Below are 24,373 nucleotides of genomic sequence, written 5' to 3' on the forward strand. Positions count from 1 at the left end.
AGCCCTGCGGGGCTCCCTCCGGACCGCTGGGGGCGCACTCACTCCGCCCTCCGGCGCGCAGAGGCGTGCTGCCCCTTTAAGAGCACCAGCAAAGACGTCGCAGCAGGGCTTATGCCCTCGCTCAGCGCAGCCTGCTGGTTCACCGCTGACCTTCGGGACAGGCCGTTTCCCGGCCGCTATTGGCTCGCGTGTACGAACTCCGCCGTTTGATTGGTGTGCGGCGGTCTGATCCCGCCCCGGCTGTGCCTAGCAGGCTGCGTTGCGGGGTGGCGGTTAGTTCCTGTAGCAGGCCGCGGCGGGGCAGGGGCCGGCTATGGCGGCGGTGTAGCGCGGGGCTGGGCGCAGGCGGGCACCATGATCATTGACAACGTGGACGCGCTCAAGTCCTGGCTGGCCAAGCTGCTGGAGCCGATGTGAGTGCGGGCTGGTAGAGCTGCGGTGCCGGGAGCGGGGCGGCGGGCGGTACTTCCCTGCCGCGGCCCCTTCGGCACGGGGCTGCGTGCGGCACCGGGCCCTCCCCCAGCTCGTGCTGCCCCGGGCCCTGCCGGCGCCGCCGAGCCCGCGCTGGGTCTACCGGGGAGCCCGGTTCAGAGGGTTTGGCCAAGAGTTAGGTTTTACCGGCGCGGGCGCGCTGAGCGCGGCCTTGAGTCCCGCGCCTCGGCCTCCGGGCCGCGAGGGCCGGTACCGTCCGCGGGACAGGCGTGGGACCGGGGCAAGCACCGCGTTCAGCGCTGACCCGCGCTGGCTCCTCTATCTCGCAGGAAGGTCCCCGCAGTGCCAGCTCCGCGGGTGACACCGGCCCCGGCTGGGGAGGCAGGACGCACGGTTGTAGTGCGCGGTTCACTGGTGTTTCCACGGGCACTTCTCTATTTGTATTTAAATAGGCCCCAGAACTGCTCAGCTGCAGTCGTCAAGCAGAAGGCCTTTGGGAATCCCGTACGATTGTCCTGCTCTTTTTATTGCGATAGCAGTTCTCTTTGGTACTTGCTCCGATCCCTCTGAAATCCATCAGACCGGGGTGTAACTCTTGCTCCTTCCCCCCACGTTCAGCCAGGATCTGCCCCGTGCCCCGGTGGTGTCAGCACTAGAGCTGGAGACAGAGGCTCCTGGTCCTGACAGCCGGGGACTGGGGAGGGAAAACAGAAAAGTGCATGAACCTGGAGGGGCAGAGACCTTATGGTAACACCTACAGACCTTGCAGTGTCTCCGTAAGGGAAGCTAATATGGGATCATTTCCTTTATTTTAAATAGGTTTATAGTCAGCTGCATGCGGGCACTAACATGCAATATGTTCCAGAGTTCCACACGGTTTCTTTCTCTTTGGGAGAGTGTGTGTGAGAATTGTAAATTCTGTAAAGTTGTGGTTTCTTTGTTGTTAATTGCTGCATTTAACCCAGCTCTCATCAGGTGCTGGAACCAGCAGCAAGGTAGTTTGGAGTGGAGCTGCTTGCCTGTCTGCTCCGGGAGGGCTTGGTTTTCTCTAAGCAGTTGTCATCTGCATGTTCCTGTGCTTTGATGGGTGTCTGGGTATTTGTATTTTCCCTTGAGGTCATTTTGAGGTCTATAGACTTTATACTATTTCCTTTGATTTCCATAGTTAATGTTCTTAGAAAGTCCATAATCCCCTCTCAAAGTTAATCCTAAACAATAAATATAAATCTTTAAATCATCCGTTTAGGTTCCTCCCTACCCACTGAGAGCTTCTCTCTTCTGAGAGAGGCAAAATGAGGAGCTACTGCTAAGCCATTTGTTAGTCTAGTTTGTACTTTGAGGGGGTTTCTGGTAGTGGATGAGCAGTATCGAGTGTAAGGATCAGTGGCAGAGCATGGCTGCTCAGAGCTGGCTCTCTTTGGCCTTCATGAAGCTAGAGAAGGGCTTAGGTCCTGCATCTCTGTTAATAATTGAACCCTCACAGACACTTTATCAGCATTAAAGGATTATTGCAAAAGTTTTAGGTGTGGAAATAGTCCTTAGGGAAGGAAAACCCCAGGCCCAGTAACTGCAGCCGTACAGAACATATCTATGCATATTTGAATTGTGCTTTTGCATCTGCCTTTCTGAAGTACTTTTCATGGTTATTTAATGCTTTAAAACCATTTTAACACTTCACAGTGGCTGTGCAGTTGGCTTTCCCAATGCTTGCTCTGCTGTTCCCATAATGCTGTACTGGTTAGTAGTTGTTGTGCTCAGGGAAAGCTGAGAAGCAGTGGCATCTGCTCAGCTGCCCCAGAGCTGCATCTCTGTGAAAAAGGGAGGTTGTTTGTCCTAAGCAAAGCTCAAGCAGTCACAATGCAGTGGGACATGGTGAGAGGTGGGAGGGAGCAGGGTGGTCACAGAGCAACAAGAGTACTGTGCTGTAAGTGAAAACAGCTCTGCTGGCAAGTCGGGGCAGTGTTGGGGTCAGAAAGCAGGTCTTTGTTGCCAGGTCTTTGGTGGCTCTTGTCCAATGCAGGGGTTGGCACACTGAGCTGAGCCCAGAACCCTTCTTTCTCTCCATAGATGTGATGCAGACCCCTCTGCCTTAGCCAACTATGTTGTGGCATTAGTGAAGAAGGACAAGCCAGAGAAAGAGCTGAAAGCCTTCTGTGCTGATCAGCTGGATGTCTTTCTGCAAAAAGGTACCGTGCTCTCTGCTTTGGCTGCTCAGTGGGTTTCATTCCACTGGTGGGAGGAGGGAGGATGATGATGCACCGTTGTTGCCTTCATAATACTTCTTATCTGTGAACCTGATGTTTCTTGCAGTGTGTGAAGGAATAAAGATCTTGTGATTTAAAACAAATACTAGTAATAATCTCAAGATGCAGTTGTGCAGCTTGGTCTGGCTCACGGTGGCTGGGAGGAAATCCTCAAGTCATTCAAGTGATGCTGCCAGAGGTTTGGTAACTTGTGAGACCTGGTCCATATTAATCTTTCAGGCTTCTGGTGAGCGTCTCATAGGAATCTGGTTCAGATTCAGGATTTTAAACACCTGAAATTCTGACACTCACTGGGGAATTTCTTGTGCTTTTGTTTGTGATCTGATGCTGAACTGATGATTAGTCCTCTGGGAATGATTTGTTCTGATAAAAATTGTTGGAAGCAGCAGCTGACTAGTTAATGGAGTTAGAACATTTCCAAGTTGTAAATGGGATTTAAGGGAAAGTCTGTTTCTGTCTTTGCTATACCTGATGAATTTCTTTGTCTAAACAAACAAAAAAGTTTCATAAATGTAATTCCACTCCTTGAATGGAGCTAATATTCATCAATGTAGGGTTCTTCACTGAGCAGTCCATGTGGATGACTGTTGTTTCAGGGACTCCTCTGGTAAATCTAACAGTGCCCCTGAATCAATATGTAACAGTCTTGTCTTGTGTTCTGTGTCCTCAGAAACCTCAGGGTTTGTAGATAAACTGTTTGAAAGCCTGTACACAAAGAGTTACCTTCCTTCAGTCGAACCCCCGAAGGCAGAGGCAAAGCCTGCGGGTCAGGACAAAGAAGAAGTCAAGGAGGAGGTAACTTCTTTTTTGTTGTCTCCTTGCCTCCAGTTTTCAAATTAGCCATTTGTGAGGCAAAATGTGAAAGAAAAATCCACTTTATTGTGATTAAGGACCTTTGCAGTCTGTGCTTCTGAAGGGAAATGGAGATGACCATGCAGAGAACGCTCGGGAACCCTCTGTAGAGCCTACTTTTGATCTAGGTTAATAGCAGTCCTGTCCGGAGGTCCTTGTCATGAGGAGCTGATAAGGCTTTGGAAGGCGTTAAGAGAGGGGAAAGAAACAAAACCATTCCAGAATGTTTCCTTGTTCAAGTGTGTATATTCTGAGAGGAGTAGAAATTGATCAAAATGTTTTCTGTAGTCCTTAAAATCAGTGAAATATGGTGGCCTCTGTAATGAGGGATAATTCCTTTTAAAAGTGAGGCAGTATTTGCTTGCCAACGGTTCTTTCTTTTATCTTGTTTTCAAGTTTTATTGGCAAAATTGAGATCAATTAAGTTTTCAGAAAACCAAAGTGCTGTTTCCACAGTTGTCTCAAGGTCTTTATATATTGTGTAGCCTCTGGTATCACCTGTTGAAGATGTTTTTTTCTTCTAAGTTGGTGATTTCCCAAGGGAAGAGGCCTGTTCTCTGTGTTTGTAGCATCCTTATGTATCAGCTTTGAGAGAGAGTTGGAGAAAAAATTGCTATAGAAGTAAACTTTATCGCTCTATATTCTGATCACAGTCTGCAGAGGTACTTTAGTCTGAATCTGTGTTTCAGTTACTGCTGGAAAGATGCAAATGAAGTCAGTGTATATGAAATTCAGGTCCTTTCCCCTCATAAGAGATGCTTGTGTCATGCAGTGTCGGTAGCAAAACCTGTTGCTCTCTATAAGTGGTCCACAGGGAGTGTGTTTTTCTGACAAGTGCTCTAAATGGGTATTTGGGATGCAGGCTGTAACTTGAACTAAAATCTTGGGGTAATTTTCTTTGTTTCTTCCTTTATTGGTAGTTGTCTCATAAACAGAATCACCAAGAGTCAGTTGAAGAAGAGCGGGAAGGCAGGAAAAAGAAGTATTCCAGCCCACAGAGAAGCCGTGCAGATTCCAGTGAGCACAGGTTAGTTTTGAACTAGAATATGAATATATTCTTCTGTATTTGCTGGCAATCTTGAACTGAGGGGTTTTACCACATAGGTAGTGATTTTTTTCATCAAAACAGTGACTTCCTTCTTGCTGTTCTGTCTCTGCAATGGATGCTGGTAGTGTGCATGAGAGCCCTTCACTAGGAGCTGGTCTCTTCTGAAGAAATGGCAGTATTTTTCAAGTATTAATACCTTGGAATGTCGCCAGTTCCATTCATTCCGTTTGTATATACATGAAAAGCAGTGGAAGGGGGTTGTTAATATAGTGTCAGCATCACTTAAAACATGTTCTGTTTTGGTCATCTAACTTTCTCACCTTTCTGATTCTTCTTAGTCCTCCCTTTGCTTGTTTCTGAGACTCGGTAGAGCCTCCTCTACTCTGAGATTCTGTGCTTTTTTATGCAATTCTGACTCAAATATTTCTCTGCCCAGATTGGGTGGGAGGGATGAACAGTGGCTTGACTGATTGCAGTTGAGAACTGCAACTGAGGATTTGGTTTCTGTTTTTGTAAATGTGCTTTACCTGTCTCTTCTAGAAGCAGAGAAAAAAAGAGGGATGATGGGAAGTGGAGGGACTATGACAGATACTATGACAGGAGTGATTTGTACAGAGACAAGTCGAGCTGGCGACGTGGCAGGAGTAAAAGTCGCAGTAAAAGCAGAGGGCTAAGCCGAAGTCGTAGCCGCAGTAGGGGCAGAAGCAAAGACCATGATGGAAGCAGAAGTACTGGTGAGTATCCAAGGTGCTGCTTTAGGAGAGCATCTCCTGCCGGTGGTGTAGGTGACTCCTGAATGCTGTAAGGTCTAGGAGGCTGTAGATAGAGGAAATTTCCAGAGCTTTGTGTTCCTGAAATGATTAATGAAGATGGTGTCCTTTGGAGCACAACAATTAACAGGGTTGTTTTTTTCTTTGCTGCCCTTTAGTTTATCCACAGGTGTATACCAGAGCATACTAGTGGATGATCTTTGTGTGCTCTGGATATTGACAAATCTGCTGAGTTCTGATTTGTTTCCCACCCCAACTCTCCCCAGGATTGATCTTCTTGAAAAAGCAATGTCACCCTCTTTGTTACTGTGTGGTTTTGGAGAAGGTTTCTTTGTAACTGAAAGGAGTTACTGTGTGACCCATTCTTCTAGGGCTAGTTCAGGTCTGTTGGAAAAACCAGGGGCACAGGCTGCAACAGATTTCCGTGCATGTTGAGACTGGTAGTTAAGGGCAGGGAGTCGATTTGTTGTTTTGGGCTTTTCTCCCTCTATTTCTGCTTTAGAGGAGAAAGCTGTCATCCAGGATGGAGTAAGGACTATGAGTGTGCATTTTGCAAAGCAAAAACAGATTTCTAAAGTTAAAACCCTGTTTGCCTTATGTTTAATTCTTATTCCATGGGTAAAACGGACTGTTTATGGAAGTGCTTACCCTGTTGTGTAGTGTCATCTTCTCAAGGCTCTGATGTGGAAACAAAGGATGAAGATTTTTACTTTTGGTTTTTGTTTTGTTTTTAACAGAGCACCGAGAGAGATCGAAATTCAAGACTGAAAAAAGTGATGCTGAAAGCTCCTATAATCCAGTGTCTGTGTCTCCCAGTATATCTAGTGAACAGTATTCCTCTGCACAGTCTATTCCCAGTGCTGTTACTGTAATTGCACCTGCGCACCATCTGGAAAACACAACAGAGAGCTGGTCAAATTACTATAACAATCACAGCAATCCCAGCCCCTTTGGCAGAAACCCTCCTCCTAAAAGAAGATGCCAAGATTATGATGGTAACTCTTAGTTTTCTGTTTCATACCTTATTTCAATTATTCTGTGACTATCTTTTTAGGTATTTACTAAATGTAGGCAGCAAGTGAGAATGCTGTAGCATGTTGCATGTACCTTGTGTGTAAAAGATGCCGTATACAGCTTGTATTGTACTGAGGAAATAACTAGTCTTACTGGAAGCCGTTTACTTACAACTGACAGTTGCTAGATAAGAACATACAGAGTTTGTTCACAATTCTGTACATGATTGGCAAATAGTTCAGCCCCTACAGTTGTGGTAAAGATGGCAAGAAATGTGTTTAATGAAAAACAGGCATAACTTCTGACTTGTTTTCTCCACAGCTTTTATGACAGATGCATGTGTGTCTGTCTGCTTTATGGGAAATTATTTGGATTTGAGTTCTTTTGAAACCTCCTCTGCTGATGTGATGCTGGAAGACTGCATGTTTTCTTCAGTAAGAAATTCCAGCAAAATCTGAGATGCTGCAAATTGCTTACAACTAATTTTATTTTCTTCTCTCAAACGTCCTGTTCTGCAGAGCGAGGATTTTGTGTACTTGGTGATCTTTGCCAGTTTGATCATGGAAATGATCCTTTAGTAGTAGATGAAGTTTCCTTGCCAAGTATGATTCCTTTTCCTCCACCACCTCCTGGGCTTCCTCCTCCTCCTCCTGGGATGCTTCTGCCTCCTTTGCCAGGTCTACCTCGTAATATGAGGTTGCCAATTCCACAAACTCATCCACAGGCACCTCCTCCTGTTGTACTTCCTGTTCCAAGTAAGTTACAGCGTTGCTCTGTGTTCCTTTGTCACTAAGTTAGCATGATGGCTCTTCTTAGAAGATCAGTGTGATTTGAAATAATGAGTTCAGGTTTCTTTGCTGGCCATGTGCTATTCAGATTACTTCCAAAATAATATTAAAAAAAACAGCTGGCAAAACACTACGTTCCCAGCATTCCAATTGAATTGGATGCATTGGGCAGGAAGTGGAGGGGCTATCTTTCCCATTATCCCATAAGCTTGGTGGTGTTTGGATTGCTCACTGACAGTTGGATTACTAGCTTTTATTTCCTAATGCAAAGATGTTGAGATTTAATCTCCTAAAAGTTCTTATAAATCTGTTTGTGCTATATTTTCTGCTGCTAAAAAGCAGTATATAATTGATACATCAAAGATCCATTTTATCTCAACAGTGACCTCTAAATTGTTCAGCCTTTTTTTATTACCTTACTGCATCTTATAATGTAAATTCTATGAAGAAATAGAATATCAGATATGTGGTTACCCTGTTTCAGTACTCCAGCAACTTGGTGCAGACTGCGGTAGTTGTGTCAAATAGCAGCAGCAGCTATGGGATGTGACATAATTTTGTATAGGATTGATCCTAAACTTTGATGAACCTTTCAGTGGGTGGAGTTGGCTTGCTGTGGAACAAACCGACAGTGCTCTCTGGTTGTAGTTTTCTCTTGGTGGGTTCTATAATGTAGCTCACTATCCTTTTGGGGGCATATAATAAGGAATGTGTGTACAGTGGAAGCAAAGCAAAACCAGCCAGATAAATTGTGTCTGTGAATGCCTTTTGCCCATAGTTCTTGGTTTAGAGCTCTACTCTAAATGTTGCTGTTGTGATCTCCTGCTCTGAGCAAGCCCTGGTTCTCCAAGGCAGAGCTGAGGGAGGAGCTGCTTTAGTTAACACAAGCTCTAACAGAAGTAAACCTCTGGGGAAGCAAAGACGCTTCCCCTTGCTTAAAGCTTTGTGCTTTCTTGGAAACAGAAAGGATGTTGGACTCAAGGTAACTTACCTGAACAGAACTTCTCAGTTTACCTTTGCTGTAATGGGGTTGTAAATATTGACAACCTTGACCTTGCTCAAAGCAAAGCACCAGTAAATTGTGTTAAATTGTTTGCACACTTTGTGTGGAGTTCCAAGTCTCAGTGATGTGTTCTGTGGTGTCATTGTAGGACCACCTTTAACACAGTCAAGTTTGATAAATAACCGTGACCAGCCTGGGACAAGTGCAGTGCCCAGCCTTGCGCCCGTAGGACCAAGGCTACCTCCTCCCTTACCCCAGAACCTGCTGTACACAGTATCGGAACGTAAGCACGTACCTTTCTTTACCTTCTGCCTGAGATACACAGTTTGAAATTCCTCTGTTGATGTGTGATTGGAAATTATTATCTCTGTCTTCCTCCAGTATGTACAAATCTAAAAGGACGTCTGATGGCTTTCCTTGTGGACAGCCCGTCATCTGCTATTACCCTGTGAAGTAGCAGCTGTGTCCTGCTGTGTGGGGAGCTGCCTTTGGGTGTCATATGCTCAAAGTAGTAAGGCCATTGAATAAGAAAGGGATCCCTTCATCTTCAAGCTGTTTAGTAGACCATCAGTAGGCAAACATGGATCTGCAAACCTGTAGTTACCTTTTAATTTGGGTTTTAATCCTATCCGGTTCGGGCTACTACAGATGAGGAGGGGGTAGGTTGGTTTCTTCCATCTGTATTTCACGATAGTCTGTAGTCATCATATACACTAGTAGTGTCTCCCTGTCTTTTTTTCCAGAATCAACTCGGGTCTAGCTTTCTAATGTTAAAAGAAAATAAAGATGGCTCTCAGTGGACATGTCCATGATGTCCATCTTCCTTAACAGAACTCAGCTTTTCAAAAGTTGAGGTTTATGAGGAGAAATAGCAAAACACCTGGAGATTGCTCCATTTAAATCCAACAATCTTACATTTCTTGATAATGAAAGAAGTAATGGCTTTTACATGAGTGAAGTAAGATAAATAAATCTCAGTGGTTCGTAATACTCCCATCTATGGGTTTTCTTTAAGTATGTATATATATATATAAACATTCTGTATTCAAAGGAGGGCTCTAGTTAATGATCCGTGTCATTCCCTTCATGACTTCCATGCTCTCAGTCACTCAAGTATCTCGTTAGATAATCTGACCAATGACCTCCAAATGCTGGCAGGCATTTAGATCTACCAGCTGATTCTTTCAGCTTCAGAACTTCTGATGGGTGATTCTGGCTGGCTGAGCTGGCAGGGCACCACTGACTTTGGTTGCGTTACTCATTTCTGTTCTCCAGAACATCTGTGGAGACTCTCATGTCCTGTTCTTGGACTGCTATGGTAACAACTGCTGGTTGCCTGTTACAATCGATCTGGCAAGCCATGGAGGAGGAACTTGTGGTTCAGATTGTGCAAGGTTAATTAAAGTTCTTGGCAGAGTCTGAAACTAAAGTGTAAAACATGCATATTGCAGTTCTGGGCAGCTATTTTGCATTGTAGAATCTTCATTGTTGCTGTGGAGTAAGGAGCTGAAACTCGGAGTGGCCCAAGTGTGCCAGACCCCATTGTGCAGGCATTAATTTCTGTTCCAGGAGGCACTGTGTTTCTGTGGAAGCTTTTCACAGGCTTCATTCATTCTAGTTGTTGTATGGCTTTTCTTTTTTATGGTTGGAAAAATGCATCATCCTTGAACTGGACCTTGGGCTGGAGGAACGATATGGGTCAGTTCTGTCCTCTTCTCCTGGTTATCCCTTTTAATCAAAATAATTATTAGTACCTTACTAGAGGTAGGCACTTGATGTCACTGTACATAAACTAAGAGAATTGATAGGTAAGTATTGGCCAAATCACCTGATTTCTCAGCTTTTTCTGGTTAAGTACATTCTTCCCAAAAAATCCTTTTCAGAAGCAAACTAGGCTGTTGGCCAGCAAATGCAGAAAATCTCTGTCCATCTTAGGTCCTACAGAGTAAATGCTCAGACTGATTCTTCTGTTGTTTCCCTTGTAGCATGGTCAGACATTTTGAAGGTTGACGTACGTTTCTCATTCCATTTTCAGGCAGCTCATCAGCAATACTCAGGTTAAAAACCAGAAGTGAATGTGCCCAAATAGACTTCGGTGTAAAGTTCAGTTGAGGGTTTTAAATGGCTAAACACTGGCTACACATCCTCTTTCTCTCACCTCTTCATCCAAAAACAACTTGCACATCCATGCATTTCCTTAATAAAAAATTAACCCTGAGTCTTAAACTCATGTAAAAAAAAAATCCTTTCATTTCTCTCCTTTTTTTTATAGATACATATGAGCCCGATGGCTATAACCCTGAAGCTCCTAGTATTACCAGTGCTGGTAGGTCTCAGTACCGACAGTTCTTTACAAGAGCACAAACGCAACGTCCAAATCTAATTGGCCTAACATCTGGGGAGATGGATACAAATCCAAGAGGTAGGAAGGGGTTCTAGTCATTGCTGTTGCTATTTTTGTCCAAGACTGTCAACACCTATTTTGTCCTTTTTCAGGCTAAAGCAGGAGTTTTTCTCACTGATGTAGTATTTCAGAGCAATTTTCATACATCTCTACCTTTTTTTTTTTTTAAATGCTAATACAACTACATTATAGTCAAAGCAGCCTTTTTGATTAAAAATAACCACTTGCTTGGGAATGTTATGAGGGGCTTGTTGGTTGGGTTTTATTCCTCTTTAGCCTGTGAAGGCACTTTTCAAATGCTGGGTGCTTCTAGAAATAAGAGTGGTGCAGAAAGGTATCAGTATGGTCTTAAAACTGCTTTGGTTTGCCAAGGGTATGTTTAGGACCTGGGGCACAGAGGTGAGGATCTGCAGTACTTATGCAGCTGTTGAGGTTTTAGTGCTAAGGGGAGCTGTCATGGCATGGGTTTGCACTTGATGGGCTGGCCCTGCCAGGCAGGCACTCTCTCCAGCAGGCATTGCAGGTGCCATTCCTCCTAGCATGAGGGAATCCCAGTCTGCATTTAAGTGATTCTAAGTCCTTAACGAATGGATGTGGATGTTGTCTCTCAGTGGTGACATGCTCACAGTATCTTCCCAGGGGAGAGAACAAGTCAAGGCTCTTTGAGGAAATATTTGCTTTATTAGTGTAACTTTCTCTTTTCCTCCTGCTTTCCCTGCCCTGATCCTCAAAAGAAAAGATGTTAAATTTCAGTGTTTACTATTACATTTCCATGTTTCTTGCTCCTTAGATAAGATAGACACTTGTTTTCAGTATTTCCTTCCAGTGACTCATCCTGGAAAGAATATGGTTAAATATTGTTGCAGTGATGGCTCTTGTTGTCTGCATCTTAGTGAACACCATAAGGGCAGGGTTGCGTTTTATTGCTGGCCCCAGATTCTCTCTCAGAACCCATTGCATCTGTGAGGCATGGGTGAGTGCTCAGCAGTGATGCTTCCAAAGGCCCCTTTCACTGCCTGTGTCACATGTGTGTGAAGGGTTTACTCTAAAATCATCCCCGAAGAAAGATTGATGCTCTGCCCTGAAACATGCAGTCATTGTTCTCATTAGTGTATGCAGCCAAGCTCTGGCATGTATAAAAGCCACAGAAAGTTGACTCAGACTTCTTTTTAGGAGTTCAGTATTTGGTATAGACAGAACACTAACAGCAATATAAGAAGGTTATAAATAAATACTTGGCAAACTGTGATCCAGTGCTTTAGCTTTGGGCTTGCAGAAGTTGGTTCAAACTTTAATGTCTCAGAGAGCGAATTTCATGCCATAGTTGTGCTTGATTAGCAGCTTGTTCCTGAAAAGTGGATGGAGGATAACAGGGGGTAGATAGCCGTGAGAGGAAGGGGTTCTTGGTTGCTTTTTCACTGTCAAGGGTATAGAGTGAAAGTTGGCTCTTCAGCGTGTGCCACATTGCAAAGCTCTGACCTGAAGTCTGGGAGCCCAGCCTTGATGTTCTGCCTTTTTATTTTCCCCTTTTCCTGCAGAATGTGAACTTCAGGTACCTCAAAGATGGAGGTTTAGCTTTGTTTCTTCAGCTAATACTAAGCTTAAATATCAGTAAAGATCAAATCTCATCTCTACTGGCTGGACTAAATGTTTTCCTCAAGTTGTTAAGGTAGCAAGAGGTTTCTGAAGTACTTTATAAACAAAACTGACCAACTTGATAAAGTTTTCCAAAATTTTATGGATTTAAACTCAATCCTGTTCTGCTGTTTAAGTGAAAGCTTATCCGTCTCCATTGATGTCTGGAAAATAACACAGGCCTTTCCTTTCCTCCAGCTGCCAATATCATCATCCAGACTGAACCTCCCATCCCCATTACAAATAACAGCAGCAACGTAACTAGAGTTGTCCTTGAACCAGACAGCAGGAAGAGATCTCCAAGTAGCCTGGAATGTCCACCATTGAAGAAACCATGGCTGGGAAAGTAAGAAGTAACAACTACACTTGGCTAACTGGAATGCACTTCATTGCTGTCAGTGCTGCGAACCACCAGGATTCACTGGTCCTTGTAGCTTGAGCTGGTTAGGTTGGAAAATCTGTGTCCCCATCACATGGAGCCTAAGTATTTGGTGGTGGGAGGAGCTCTCTTTCGTTAATGTCTAGAGCATATACTTTTAATGAGAGAAATAAGAGTTAAATGTACATTAACACTTGCTGCCCTGCCTCAGTGCCTGTCTAAGTAACTGTCTTCTTCTTGTTTTCTACAGGCAAGCAAATAACAACCAGACCAAGCCAGGGTTTTTGAAGAAGAATCAGTATACGAACACAAAACTGGAAGTTCGGAAGATTCCCCCGGAGCTGAACAACATCACACAGCTCAACGAGCACTTCAGCAAGTTTGGAACAATTGTAAACATCCAGGTAAAACGTTCGGGTTTATGCCTGTGCCTGTGTGTGGGTGTGGGATTTGCTCTGAAGCCTTCTTGAGTATTGCAGCTGAACTACGTTCCTTGAGAAGTCTTGATGGAGGCTGGCTGGGAGAGTGGTACTCAGTTCAGAGAAACCTTTTTGTGGTCTGCTCTATATTATCATCTCAGTTCTGTAACAATATGTTTGCTTCTGCCTTCAGGAGGCCTTACAAAATTTGAAAGGCTTGCAGGTTTAATAGAATGGAAATCAGGCTTTTGAGCAACTTGTGTACAGTTTTTGAGAGATTTTCTAACAATTTCTATCTATTTGATAGCCCTGTGGTAAGTCATAGTCATGATTTTGACAAAGATGCTACAGGGGAGTCTTTACATGCTTCAGTTTATTTCCACTTGGTATCCCAGAACTGACTCCAGTTCAGTGCTGTGCCCTGCACTGAAAGAAGGGGAGTGGCACTATACAAGCTCTTATTTTACTGCATATAGGTTGTGTCTCAAGTACATGTAACATTTGACATAAGGTGCTTGGCTTTAGTTACGTAGAATGTTTTACCTGTATTTTGAGCTGTTAATATCACTGGGCATCCCACTCATGATTGCAAACTATCTGTGGATTGGTTTGCTACCTGTTTTATTCCTTGAAAAGTAACACATTCTAATGAATTTCTGATTTAGGTTGCTTTCCAGAACGATCCTGAAGCTGCTCTGATTCAGTACTTGACTAATGACGAGGCTAGGAAGGCAATCTCCAGCACAGAAGCGGTTCTGAACAATCGCTTTATAAGGGTCCTGTGGCACAGAGAAAGTGAGCAGCAGCCCCCGCAGCAGCAGCAGCAGACATCCCCACAGCCTCTTCATCAGCAGCTTCACCTTCAGCAGCAACCCCTGACCCCAGCTCCTGCTGTAACAATGCACAGCAACCTGTCAAAGGTACCGTGCTGCCCCACACCACCAGCTGAGCTGTGAAGGCTATCAGTGCTCCTAAATGGCTGATATGTCAAACAAGCAGACCATATGATCTTTAATGTTTTAATATTTGTTGATACACCCACAGGTGATGAATAAGCCACTGGCATCCGGTGTCTATGTCCTTAATAAAGTCCCGGTGAAACGTCGCCTTGGAGCAGGAGGTGGAAACCAGTCTGAGTTGAGCCAGGCTGGGGCTGTGGTGGAGGATTCTCAGGTATGTTTGTGGAGGTCGACCATCTTCATATGTTCAGTTAAAGCTTTGGCCCCTTAGCTAAGAAGGAATTGGCAAATAGAACTTTCAAATTGTTCCCTGTTGGTTTTGTTTCTTCTCACTAATGTTCCATCCAGCCATGATCAGTCACTTCTTCCTGGTTTCCTTAGCTGCTTATATAAAACAGGGACAATGACTTCAGCAACAGAATCAGCATTTTAAGTAGCACCAAATATTTTTGGCAGTGCTTCATAGTAAACGAATTTGACAGCCTGTACATGATGCCAGCATTGTGTTGGTGAATCTGATTGCTTTCCCAGTGAATTTTGAGCTTAGGCTGTGCTTGAACAGTAGTGCTGGAAGTTTATAGAATGCTTCTGCATAGAGTTCAAGCTGATACAGTTCAATTCACACTGATGCCACAGTGCAGCATGGCTTTCTTGTAAGAAAGGCAGTATGCAGGTGACTTCTGCTGCCTTCTTTGATCAGAAAGCATGATGTTAGACTGTGACAGCCAAGCTGAATATAATGCAGAAGCAGATCAGCTTTGGTGGTCTTCCTAGTGGTATCAGAATACAGAGGGAGCTCTGGATAAAGAAGAAGGAAATAAAGTATCTTATGCAGAAATACCTTTAACACAAGCATTTAAGCTGATTTGCTTACAAGCAAGCTGACTGTTAGACTCGTATGTTTGTGTGTGTTTCAGTTGGCTTGGTTTTCCTGTCTCAAGGCACAAATCTAGAAGTTTGTGTTTCACCAAACACGTTCCTCCAGAATCCATTGATGGTGTATGACATTTGTTTTAAGCTATTACACATGTATGTCTGTGTGATTTTACTATTTCAGGCATTTCCTACTTCAACAAGTCACTCAAAAATGGTTTACAGTACTTCAAACTTAAAGACATCTCTGAAGCCTGGTGCAGGGTCTAAACCTCATGATGTGCAAGAAGCCCTTAAAAAAAAGCAGGTACTTTACTGTTCACTACCTGACAGACAGTATTGTGATCAAAGTCTATTACAAAGAAAGGTTTGATAGGCAACTCACACCTCAAATATCACCGTGTACCTTCATAATCTAGTGTAGGCTTTGTCACGGTTATTGGGCTATCTTACAAGTGTACTGAGGTTAATCATGAGTAAGGGAGTGTTCCTTCTGGGGTGTCTTACTTGAGACACTTTTTCATGTGGGGATTTTCTGGGTTTTCTTTGGCGTTCCTCTTCAGGTATGAGACACTTAAATGACAACATAGGAAATGTATCTGAAGAGGACAAGAATTTAGTAGGGCACTTCACGGCAGGAAGTTAACAACTTTGATCTGGAAGAAAAACCCCAATACACATCCACTTTATACTTGTGTGTTTTTAGACAAGTAGTTTTCATTATGGCCTTCACTTCTATAACTTGAAGAAGAAAATATGATGTCTATGAGTGCATATAATGCTAGACTGCTTTTTACCGATTGAAATAATTTCCTTCTCATTTAGGAGGCAATGAAACTCCAACAAGACATGAGGAAAAAGAAGCAGGAGATGTTAGAAAAGCAAATTGAATGCCAGAAGGTAAGTCTGGAATGTCTTCTAGTAAGTACGTCCTACTTCTGTAGATACCTGTCTGTTCAGAGTTGTTTTTCCTGGAATTTTATATTCATGCTCTTTTAATAATACATAGATGTTGATATCCAAGCTGGAGAAAAATAAGGCCATGAAACCAGAGGAGAGAGCAGAAATAATGAAGACCTTAAAAGAACTAGGAGGAAAAATATCTCAGTTAAAGGATGAACTAAAAACTTCATCTACACCTTCTACACAATCAAAACTGAAGTCCAAGACAGAGGTATTTATTGCACAAGACACTTGCCTGCCTGTGTCTTGCAGCCGTTTCTAATGGTGTCCTAAAAACACAGCAACATTAGATCAAAACACTTGCAAGCAGTAATTTGAATTTGAGGGTGATAATCATGGACAAGCAAGCTATGGTTTTAAGGAGCTCGGGTGGCCTAGTTTTTACTGTAGCTTATTCAAGCTTGTTCCAGTTCTGAAGCAGTGGATTCTGGCTCTTTCAGAAAATGGGCTGGGGGAAGGCCATGGGAGCAATCCAAACAACTGAATGTAGAGGAACACATGGATATTGTGCACTGATGTGTCTGTATCCTTCACATAAATGTGTTGCTGAAGACATGGAGTAAAACATTAAAAGCACATGTTACAGTTCTGCTTTTCCCTTCCGTTTTCTCTTTCTGCACCTTTTCTTGAAGGCACAAAAGGAGCTCTTGGATGCAGAGCTGGACTTCCATAAGAGACTCTCTTCTGGAGAAGATACAACTGAACTGCGAAAAAAGCTAAACCAGTTACAAGTAGAGGTGAGTTTGTCTGGATTAATGCTTTTAATGTGTTTATATAAATGTTTTAAATCCTTTCAAAGTGAGGATGGATGTGTACATGATTTGCCTTCTGTAATCAGGCTGCCCGCTTAGGCATTTTGCCTGCTGGTCGAGGAAAGAGTGTGCCAGCCCAAGGAAGAGGACGAGGACGGGGTCGTGGTGGCAGAGGGAGGGGGATGTTGAACCATATGGTGGTGGATCACCGTCCCAAAGCACTAACAGTTGGAGGCTTCATTGAAGAGGAAAAAGATGAATTGTTACAGCACTTCTCTGTAAGTATGAGGTCACATTAAACAAAGAAAAACCTGAAGAGTTCTGGCCAAGCTGTAAATCTGAGGTTAAGTAGGTAACCAGTACCCTGGACGTGTGCTTACTTGTGAGAAGAGGCATGCTAAGAGCATTGCAAATAACTGTTCCTTGTCCAAATCCTTGAAGGTGCAAGTCTGTTGTTTCTGTTAGTGCAAATAGATCAGACTTCGTGCCAAATTCACAAACAGGGTATAGACATGCAACTTCAAGAGTTATCAACGGTGTAAGTGTAATGGTTTTTATAGCTGCTTTGCAATAGCTGCCCAATGCATTCCTTTAATGGCCAAAGCCAAATTGCTTACTTTTCTTCATTCTATATTTAAGTAGTTTAAAACAAGAGGTCCTAAACAGGACATCAATTTTGAAGTAGCTAAGTTTGTTAGCAAACTCACGGTAGAACGTGTAGCTCACTGGTTTGTGAGCCAAGTTAATGGATTTGTTAGTGTTGTAACAGAGGTAACATCATAAAGGGAAACTGGTTTTACATTTCCCTCAGTTACTCTTTCCAGAATGAAATGTTTACAAACTTTTCACATAGAAATGTCTTGGAGAGACACTTCATAAATAGACACAGCATGAAATCCAAGCTTGATCAAGTCAGTTTGGTGTTTCTGGATGCTCTCTGCAAAGCAAGTGACAGAAAACTGGTTTTGTGGAGTCCCACCCTTTCAAGCTGGGAACAGAGCAGCAGCAGGGCTCAAGAGATAGCTGATAGCCTGGAAGCTCATTTGTTTCTGGTTTGGGCAGGAACAGGGAGCTCTGCCATTCTCCACACAGTGGGGTAGGCTTTGTTCTTAGGGAAGCTGTTACTCGGCTTTAGCCTCACTGCTTAGTAGGGTAGAGGCCACCACTACTGCTTTAACTGGGGAAATTCACTGAAACTGGGCTATAAATTAATACATTTGTTTCCTTTCCTCCTGTACAATTAAGCTTGACTTACTAAAATAAGAATAAATCCAAGCTGTTGCCACAAACACAAGTACAAATGCTGCAATATTGCTGCATCTGAGACTTCTCAGGCTCTTTCTTCTCTGTCCAAAACCCAGGGTTTCAGTGGTGCTTCAGTATAGTGCAGTTGTAGCACATGGTGATGGTGAGTTTGGAGGAAAATGTTACTGCTGTTCCTAATTGAGTTTTCTGTCATAGAAATTTGGAGATATTGAAGACCTCCAAGAAGAGGATTCCCCATTAAGTGTAGTTCTGACTTTCAAGTCTCGCTCAGAAGCTGAAAATGTAAGTAGAAAAATTGGTTATTTTTTCCCCCCACAGTACTAAAATAAGAATTTTTAACTACTTCTGTCTGCCTTTGTATTGTAAAATGTAGCAGGCTTAGCACATAGTGTCGCTGAAGGGGAAGATACCTCCCATTTACCTTAATAGGAACCTGGCTCTTTTGCTGGTAATTGTTCAGAGCTCTGCTCAGCTTTCCATCTTGCTGGTGCAGGAAATTATTTAGAGGCTGAGGTTTAAGTGACATTGCATTATGAAAAGGACATGGAACTGTTGGAACAAGTCCAGAGGAGGGCCATGAGGATGACCAGGAACTGTAGCACCTCCTGCATGAAGACAGGCTGAGAAAGTTGGAGTTGTTCAGCCTGGAGAAGAGAAGCTGCATGGAGATCTCAGAGCAGCCTTCCAGTATATGAAGGGGCCTTATAGGGATGCTGGGGAGGGATTCTTCATTAGGGACTGTAGTGACAGGACAAGGGGTAATGGGTTAAAACTTAGGGGAAGTTTAGATTGGAGATAGGGAAAAGCTCTTTTCTGTGAGGGTGGTGAGGCACTGGAATGGGTTGCCCAGGGAGGTTGTGAATGCTCCATCCCTGGCAGTGTTCAAGGCCAGGTTGGACAGAGCCTTGGGTGATATGGTTTAGTGTGAAGTGCCCCTGCCCATGGCAGCGGGGCTGGAACTGAATGATCTTAAAGTCCTTTCTAACCCAAACTATTCTATGATTGCTCTCGGAAGGCGGAGTGGATGGTTATGGGTTATGTGTTTGAATCTTCAGCGGTGGGTCCACATGATGTTTGCTGTTTGCTGAGGATCTTCAAAATTCTGTGCTTGACTCTCTTTCTGAAAACCTGTTCATTTAAAATCCAACCTAGGCTGCTAACCAGGGATCCCGCTTCAAAGACCGAAGGCTACAGATATCATGGTACAAACCAAAGGTACCTTCTGTGTCCACAGAAATAGAGGAAGAGGAGTCTAAGGAAGAGGTATGAGAATATGTTACTAACGCAGTCACTCTTCTGGGAATCTAACAGCCAAGAGATCTTGTAGGATACAGTTTTCTGTTTACTGAAGAGGTTTCATAAAAGCTGTTTCTGCAGAGCAGAAACGTGACTGGTTTAAGAGTCAGGTGTAACTTCCACCCTTTAGAAAAGGGAAAAAAAAACTTTCCGGGTGGGATGTTGATTTGTCAACTGCAAAAGCAAACCTCTTGGTCTCTACATAGAGGCTGCTAGTCCCTTTACTTCACGGTGTTGGTGCTGTGCTGTAGGATGTGTGTTCTTCCCTGTAATTATCAACACTTCAAGCTTGCAAGGGTTTTTCTGCCAAGACATTCAACAGACAGCCGTTGTTCCAGAGAGGCTGTGGGGTGGTTGATTCTCACGTCTCTTGCAGTTGGGCTTCTTTTCCTTTTCTGCTATGTGAGGCTCCTGTTCTGTCCACGAAACTTGTTGCATGTGGTAGTGAGCATTTTGTGAGACACACAGTGAACAGAACCTGATGTAAAGCAGAGCTGATGCTGTGCTACATTTGGTGACACATTTCCTAGGTTCCAGAGTGGAACTTCTCTCTGTAAAAGTACATTTTTCCTTTGTTTAGGAGACTGAAACCTCAGATTTATTTTTGCACGAAGATGATGATGACGATGACGAAGACGAGGATGAATCCCGTTCTTGGAGAAGATGAAACTTGATGTTGGAAATGTATCATTGTAGGAATTTAGTTCAAGCTATGTCTTTTAAACATTTATTTAAGGAAGTTTGATGAGCCAAAAAAGCTTTACTTTCTTTTCAAACCACAGGATTTAAAGTGGGCAAAGTTTGTTATAGAACATTTCGGATATAGAGCTGTGATCCTGAGCTAGCCAAAGGCCCAGTAACTTTTTACATGATTATCAAGCTCACCAGGGTGGTGATTTTCTTTTTTTTTCCTATTTAAGAAGGATAAAAAGAGGGGGAAGATATTAGTATTTTCTTGTCCTCTTCTTTGTCACCTGTATTACCTTGCTTTGGGTTTTTTATAACATGATTGATTTGTTAGTTTATAATTGAAAAGATATTACAGGTTTTATTTAGCAATATTATGGGGTTAGGGGAAAGACAAACTTTCATTAAATGGTATGAAAGAAAAAATTGCCTCATTTGCTAATTGACAAAGGGTAGCATTTTATTTCATACAGAATCACACCGTAGGAATTATTTGTGGCTAGATTCATAAGTCATGTATTTCAGTATGTTTGACAGCCACAGTTTCTATGTCCTGCTTTTAGTGAGAGGAGATGGAAGAAGTGATCTAACAGGGTATTGTCACACTGACCAATTCATTCTGTTTTTTCAAATTCTGCTTCAGAGAAAACATCAGCTGTGACACTTGGATGAATTTTCTGTCACTGTTGATTTTCTTCTGTAGTTTCAGTGTAAGGTTCAAGTTGAAGTTGCTGTTCTCTCCATTCGGTATTTGTGAGCATGAATGTAGTGAGTCCCATACCAACTGAACTGGCAGCCACCTCCCAGCCGATGGCAACTCTTCCTCCTCTCCCTGTTACCAAATGCTTGTTGATGTTCAAACCAGATCCAGGAAGCATTCAGAGCAACGAGAGCAGCAGAACGTCGTTGTCCGCTCAGCAGCTGGCAGCAAACCAGGCCTTTGAGGGAAGAGTCTTCAGAGGAGCTCAGAGCTGCTTTTGGAAGGTCATTAATTCATCTCCAAGTAGAGTTCTGTTCTGGCACATTCGAGATGAGCACCACTGCATTCTCAGTTGCCTTACTGTTGTAGCATTGCAATCACACACACACCCCCCACTCAGGATGGTGTGTGTTGTAGTAGCAGCAAGGATAAGTTCAGAGGCTCGAGCCATGTGTCTTCACTGGTACATGGCTCTGCAGCTCATGAACGTGTCACCCAGCACCATTTTCCTTGGCTGCCCATTTGTACTCACACTTCTCAGTACTTCATGTATGTTTCCCTACAAAATAAGCAGGATGTCAGTGCAGAGGTGCTCTCCTCTTGGGTAACCAGCTTCCTTACCAGGGTAATTCCCAGCAAGTTCCTAATTGAAGAATGATAAGACATTAAAACCTTTAATGGCCCTGGCTCTGACTGTGGCCAGTGAGAGGGAGCTGAGCCTGCCTTTGGGTTCGCAGTGCCCTGCCCTTGCCACCCATGTGCCAGATTTGTGGTGTATCCAGAGTCAAACCTGTGCCACTTCCTGTTGCTGTGTCACCTGAAGGGAGTTTGTCTTTCAGTATTCTGTCTCTTTGCACTGAAACTCCCTCTTCATGTATTAGGACTCTCTGCTAATGCTGAGGCTAAATTAGAGACACAAAGAAACAAGGGGAAACCAACCCTGTGTGCTTAGGAGACTGTCCGGCTGTTCTCCCCTCATATCTAATGTAATGTCTGTGGCTTGCTCAGTGTATATTTTGAAGAATCCATTGCAGCAAACGTTTGAGTCCTGACAGTTTAAAAAAGAATAGAGGGAACAAAAGGATTTATATATTTTTTTGTACAGAGTTTTTTCTTAAACTGTATAATTTTGTAAATACTTTGCTTTTTTGTGTACTAAAACTACCAGCGGATAGATTTCAATAAGAATTGTTGTATTTTTGTATTTGGAAAATGATAATTACAGTGGATGAATGGAGCTGTAGTTAAAACTGCAGTAGCCTTTGGTGCAGGTTAGAATGGGATTCCTTTTCATATGGTTTAGGTGGGAAGTGGCACCCAGTGGGCACACGCTGTGCCTGGGAACAGGCCCCTGCGTGTAGAGGGTGAGGAAGGGAAGGGTTGGGATAGCTTTAGTTGCACGTTCTTTGAGAGCTTCATGTGGTTTGTGTATTTTCCCTAGCAGGCTGACAGCAGTCCTCAGGTGACATCCCAAACACAATTCCCAATTGCCGAGGCACTGGAGTGAGTGGTACCAGAGCTTGGCCTGGACACTGGAAGCAGCAGTTGTGTGAGAGGGGTCTAAGTGATGGGCAGCAGAGCAGGGCCTGGCTCCTGGTGAAGTGACCTTCAGTTTGCTGAGGCTTGGGGAGCTCCTGTATTTTAGCCTCTATTGAACCACTTGGGGGGGGGGGGGGGTGGTGTTAATTTTGGCTGTGGGTGAGGCGGGGGGGCAGCACAGCTTGCTTTAGTCTTACAGCAACACTTGAAAATCAGGTGTATTTTCAGGGAGTACCTTATGACCAGGAAGGGAACTTGTGTGCACCAGCCAGAGTGGTGACAGGCAATGTGGAACTAGGTGTTACAGGTCTGAGCCTGGGCTATGAGCACCAAGGGAGGGTGTTAGGAGGAGTTTTACCTCCCCTTCACTGTGGCATTACCCAAAGCAAAAAGAACTGAAGAAGCAGGGTAGCTGAGGCAGTGGCAGCAGTGGCCTGCAGGGGCTGAGAACCCTGCTCTTACCAAAATCATGTGAAAAGGAATAAGGATGCTCTCCGTGTATAGGAACCTTGTACTATAGTTTTTACAAATTGTGAACTTGTGTAATAGTATCATAGGAGATATTGTTGGATTTCTAACTGTTTATACATTTAAATTCCTATATGTAATGTTTGTTTTATTGATTACAATCTGAATTTCTAAGCTGCATGTTGACTTTTTGCAATAAAGATACGCTATGAAATGGTTCAAGGTTTAGAAAAAACAAAGAAACTTCTAACTTAAATAAACTGGGCAGCAGAACCGTTCAAAAAAGCTGACACCCATCACCAAAAGAGCGTTATCACTTTTTTGGGGGAGGTATGGGTGTGGAATGTGCGTTGTGCAAGTTCGGGTCAGTAAATAGCCTGGGCAATATGTGCAGGTGCATGGGGATGGAATTGCAGATATGCCAGCTCCAACCCCTCTGTGCATTGACCTCAAACCTGATTTATTCTGTTACTAACCTTATTCTTGGGGCTTGCTTCTTTCACAAGTTTCCATCACTTCCTTCTCTTTCCTGTGGTTTCCATCACTACAGCTCCTTGTTAGTGCCTCGGGTTTTAAAAGCCTTTTCCCTCCCCTTCTCTGTCTCCTTGGGGGCCTGGGATGGGTTTGGAAAACAGACCCAAGATCTTACAAGGACAGGAACTTTTCTTTCCGTCACTGCCCTCTTGCTTTGAGGAACAGGGGCAGGAGAGGAAGGCGCTTGCACGTATGTTTGACAGGTTAAAACTGAAATGGGAAGTTTAGATTGGATCTAAGGAAGAAGTTCTTTCCTGTGAGGGTGGTGAGGCACTGGAATGGGTTGCCAGGGAAGTTGTGAATGCTCCATCCCTGGCAGTGTTCAAGGCCAGGTTGGACAAGGCCTTGGGTGATATGGTTTAGTGTGAGGTGTCCCTCCCCATGGCAGGGGGCTGGAACAAGATGATCTTAAGGTCCTTTCCAACCCGAACTACTCTATGATTCTATGAATAACCATTTCTGTTGCCATCTCCCCTATCCGTCAGTGGTCCTGCAGTGTAAATGTTCCAAAGCATGAGCACGCTGCTCTGCCTCGATGAGAGCCTCTGCCTGATAAACCTGCAGCTCTTGGGCATCGCTCCTTGCTGGTAATTGAAGTTCAGAACCATTCCCCCTCAGAGGGGACATTCAGAGGTGAGTGTGACAGCTCTGTGGGCAGCAGGGATGGGGCTCTCCGGGGGTGCCCCGTCCTTGCCCTGCACCAGCTGCACCAGCCTCTCTGTGCCTTTGTCAGGGTGGGCTGCACAGGCACCAAGAGCATCCATTGGGAACCACCTAGAACAGGATTTATGTTACTCTCCAGGTAGATCTGTTTTAAAGCAGTACCTTCTGTGACTGTCACAATTTCTAATGCGTTTTACTGGGATTGGTCTGCTTTTTTTACTTTCAATTTAATTTTAAATGTGCCTTCGCAATGGGAAACTTGGTTATGATGATGCAGAGTTTACATACCGCTCCTGGGCTTCTGTATTCTCTGCTTGCTCTCTTGCTTTTGACCCTTGAGTACATTGGACGTTTACAGCCTCATTCAGCTCCTGTGCTCTTGCTGCTTTGGTCTGAGCTGAGAACTGTACAGACAGGCTCCAGGCCAGCAGCAGCAGCTCCTGGCCCGGAGGTTTGGCTGCTGTGGTGTTGCTCATCCAAATCCCCCCTCACCCTCCCTTGCTGTGCCCTGGTGGTGTCAGAGCGGCACCGCTGGGAGCTCCCAACCCATCGCTCCAAAGCAATGTTCTGGAGTCAGTTATAGCCCGGTCCCTGCTGTGCGCACCAGTGACCTTAAAGCACTTCTACCCCGTGTTTTATTTAAGCACTGATGAATGATGCATTTC

General features: G+C 44.0%; 1 protein-coding gene across 5 annotated transcripts; it reads left to right on the forward strand.

Annotated features, from left to right (window-relative positions):
* Positions 1–188: 188 nt before the first annotated feature.
* RBM27 (RNA binding motif protein 27) lies at positions 189–21,594 on the forward strand. Of its 5 annotated transcripts, none has more exons than XM_061344013.1 (21): positions 189–413; positions 2,500–2,618; positions 3,367–3,491; positions 4,469–4,575; positions 5,140–5,330; positions 6,104–6,361; positions 6,899–7,135; positions 8,320–8,454; positions 10,444–10,593; positions 12,409–12,556; positions 12,840–12,993; positions 13,674–13,928; positions 14,053–14,181; positions 15,025–15,147; positions 15,666–15,740; positions 15,850–16,014; positions 16,436–16,540; positions 16,642–16,833; positions 18,017–18,103; positions 18,974–19,084; positions 19,698–21,594. In XM_061344013.1, exons 1-21 carry the CDS (start codon positions 355–357, stop codon positions 19,782–19,784), a joined length of 3,012 nt encoding a protein of 1,003 aa, XP_061199997.1. In that variant the 5' UTR covers positions 189–354; the 3' UTR covers positions 19,785–21,594. The 5 variants fall into 5 exon arrangements, with proteins under 5 accessions (XP_061199997.1, XP_061199996.1, XP_061199999.1 ...); XM_061344012.1 differs by having other exon boundaries at positions 190–413; positions 5,137–5,330; XM_061344015.1 differs by lacking the exon at positions 10,444–10,593 and having other exon boundaries at positions 190–413; positions 5,137–5,330.
* The last annotated feature ends 2,779 nt before the right edge of the window (positions 21,595–24,373 follow it).

Source organism: Neopsephotus bourkii, unplaced genomic scaffold (genome assembly GCF_033783945.1).
Source record: "Neopsephotus bourkii isolate Nb327-2 ecotype Australia unplaced genomic scaffold, CSIRO-AGI_Nbou_v1 NB_1846, whole genome shotgun sequence".
In the NCBI taxonomy this organism is placed as follows: domain Eukaryota; kingdom Metazoa; phylum Chordata; class Aves; order Psittaciformes; family Psittacidae; genus Neopsephotus; species Neopsephotus bourkii.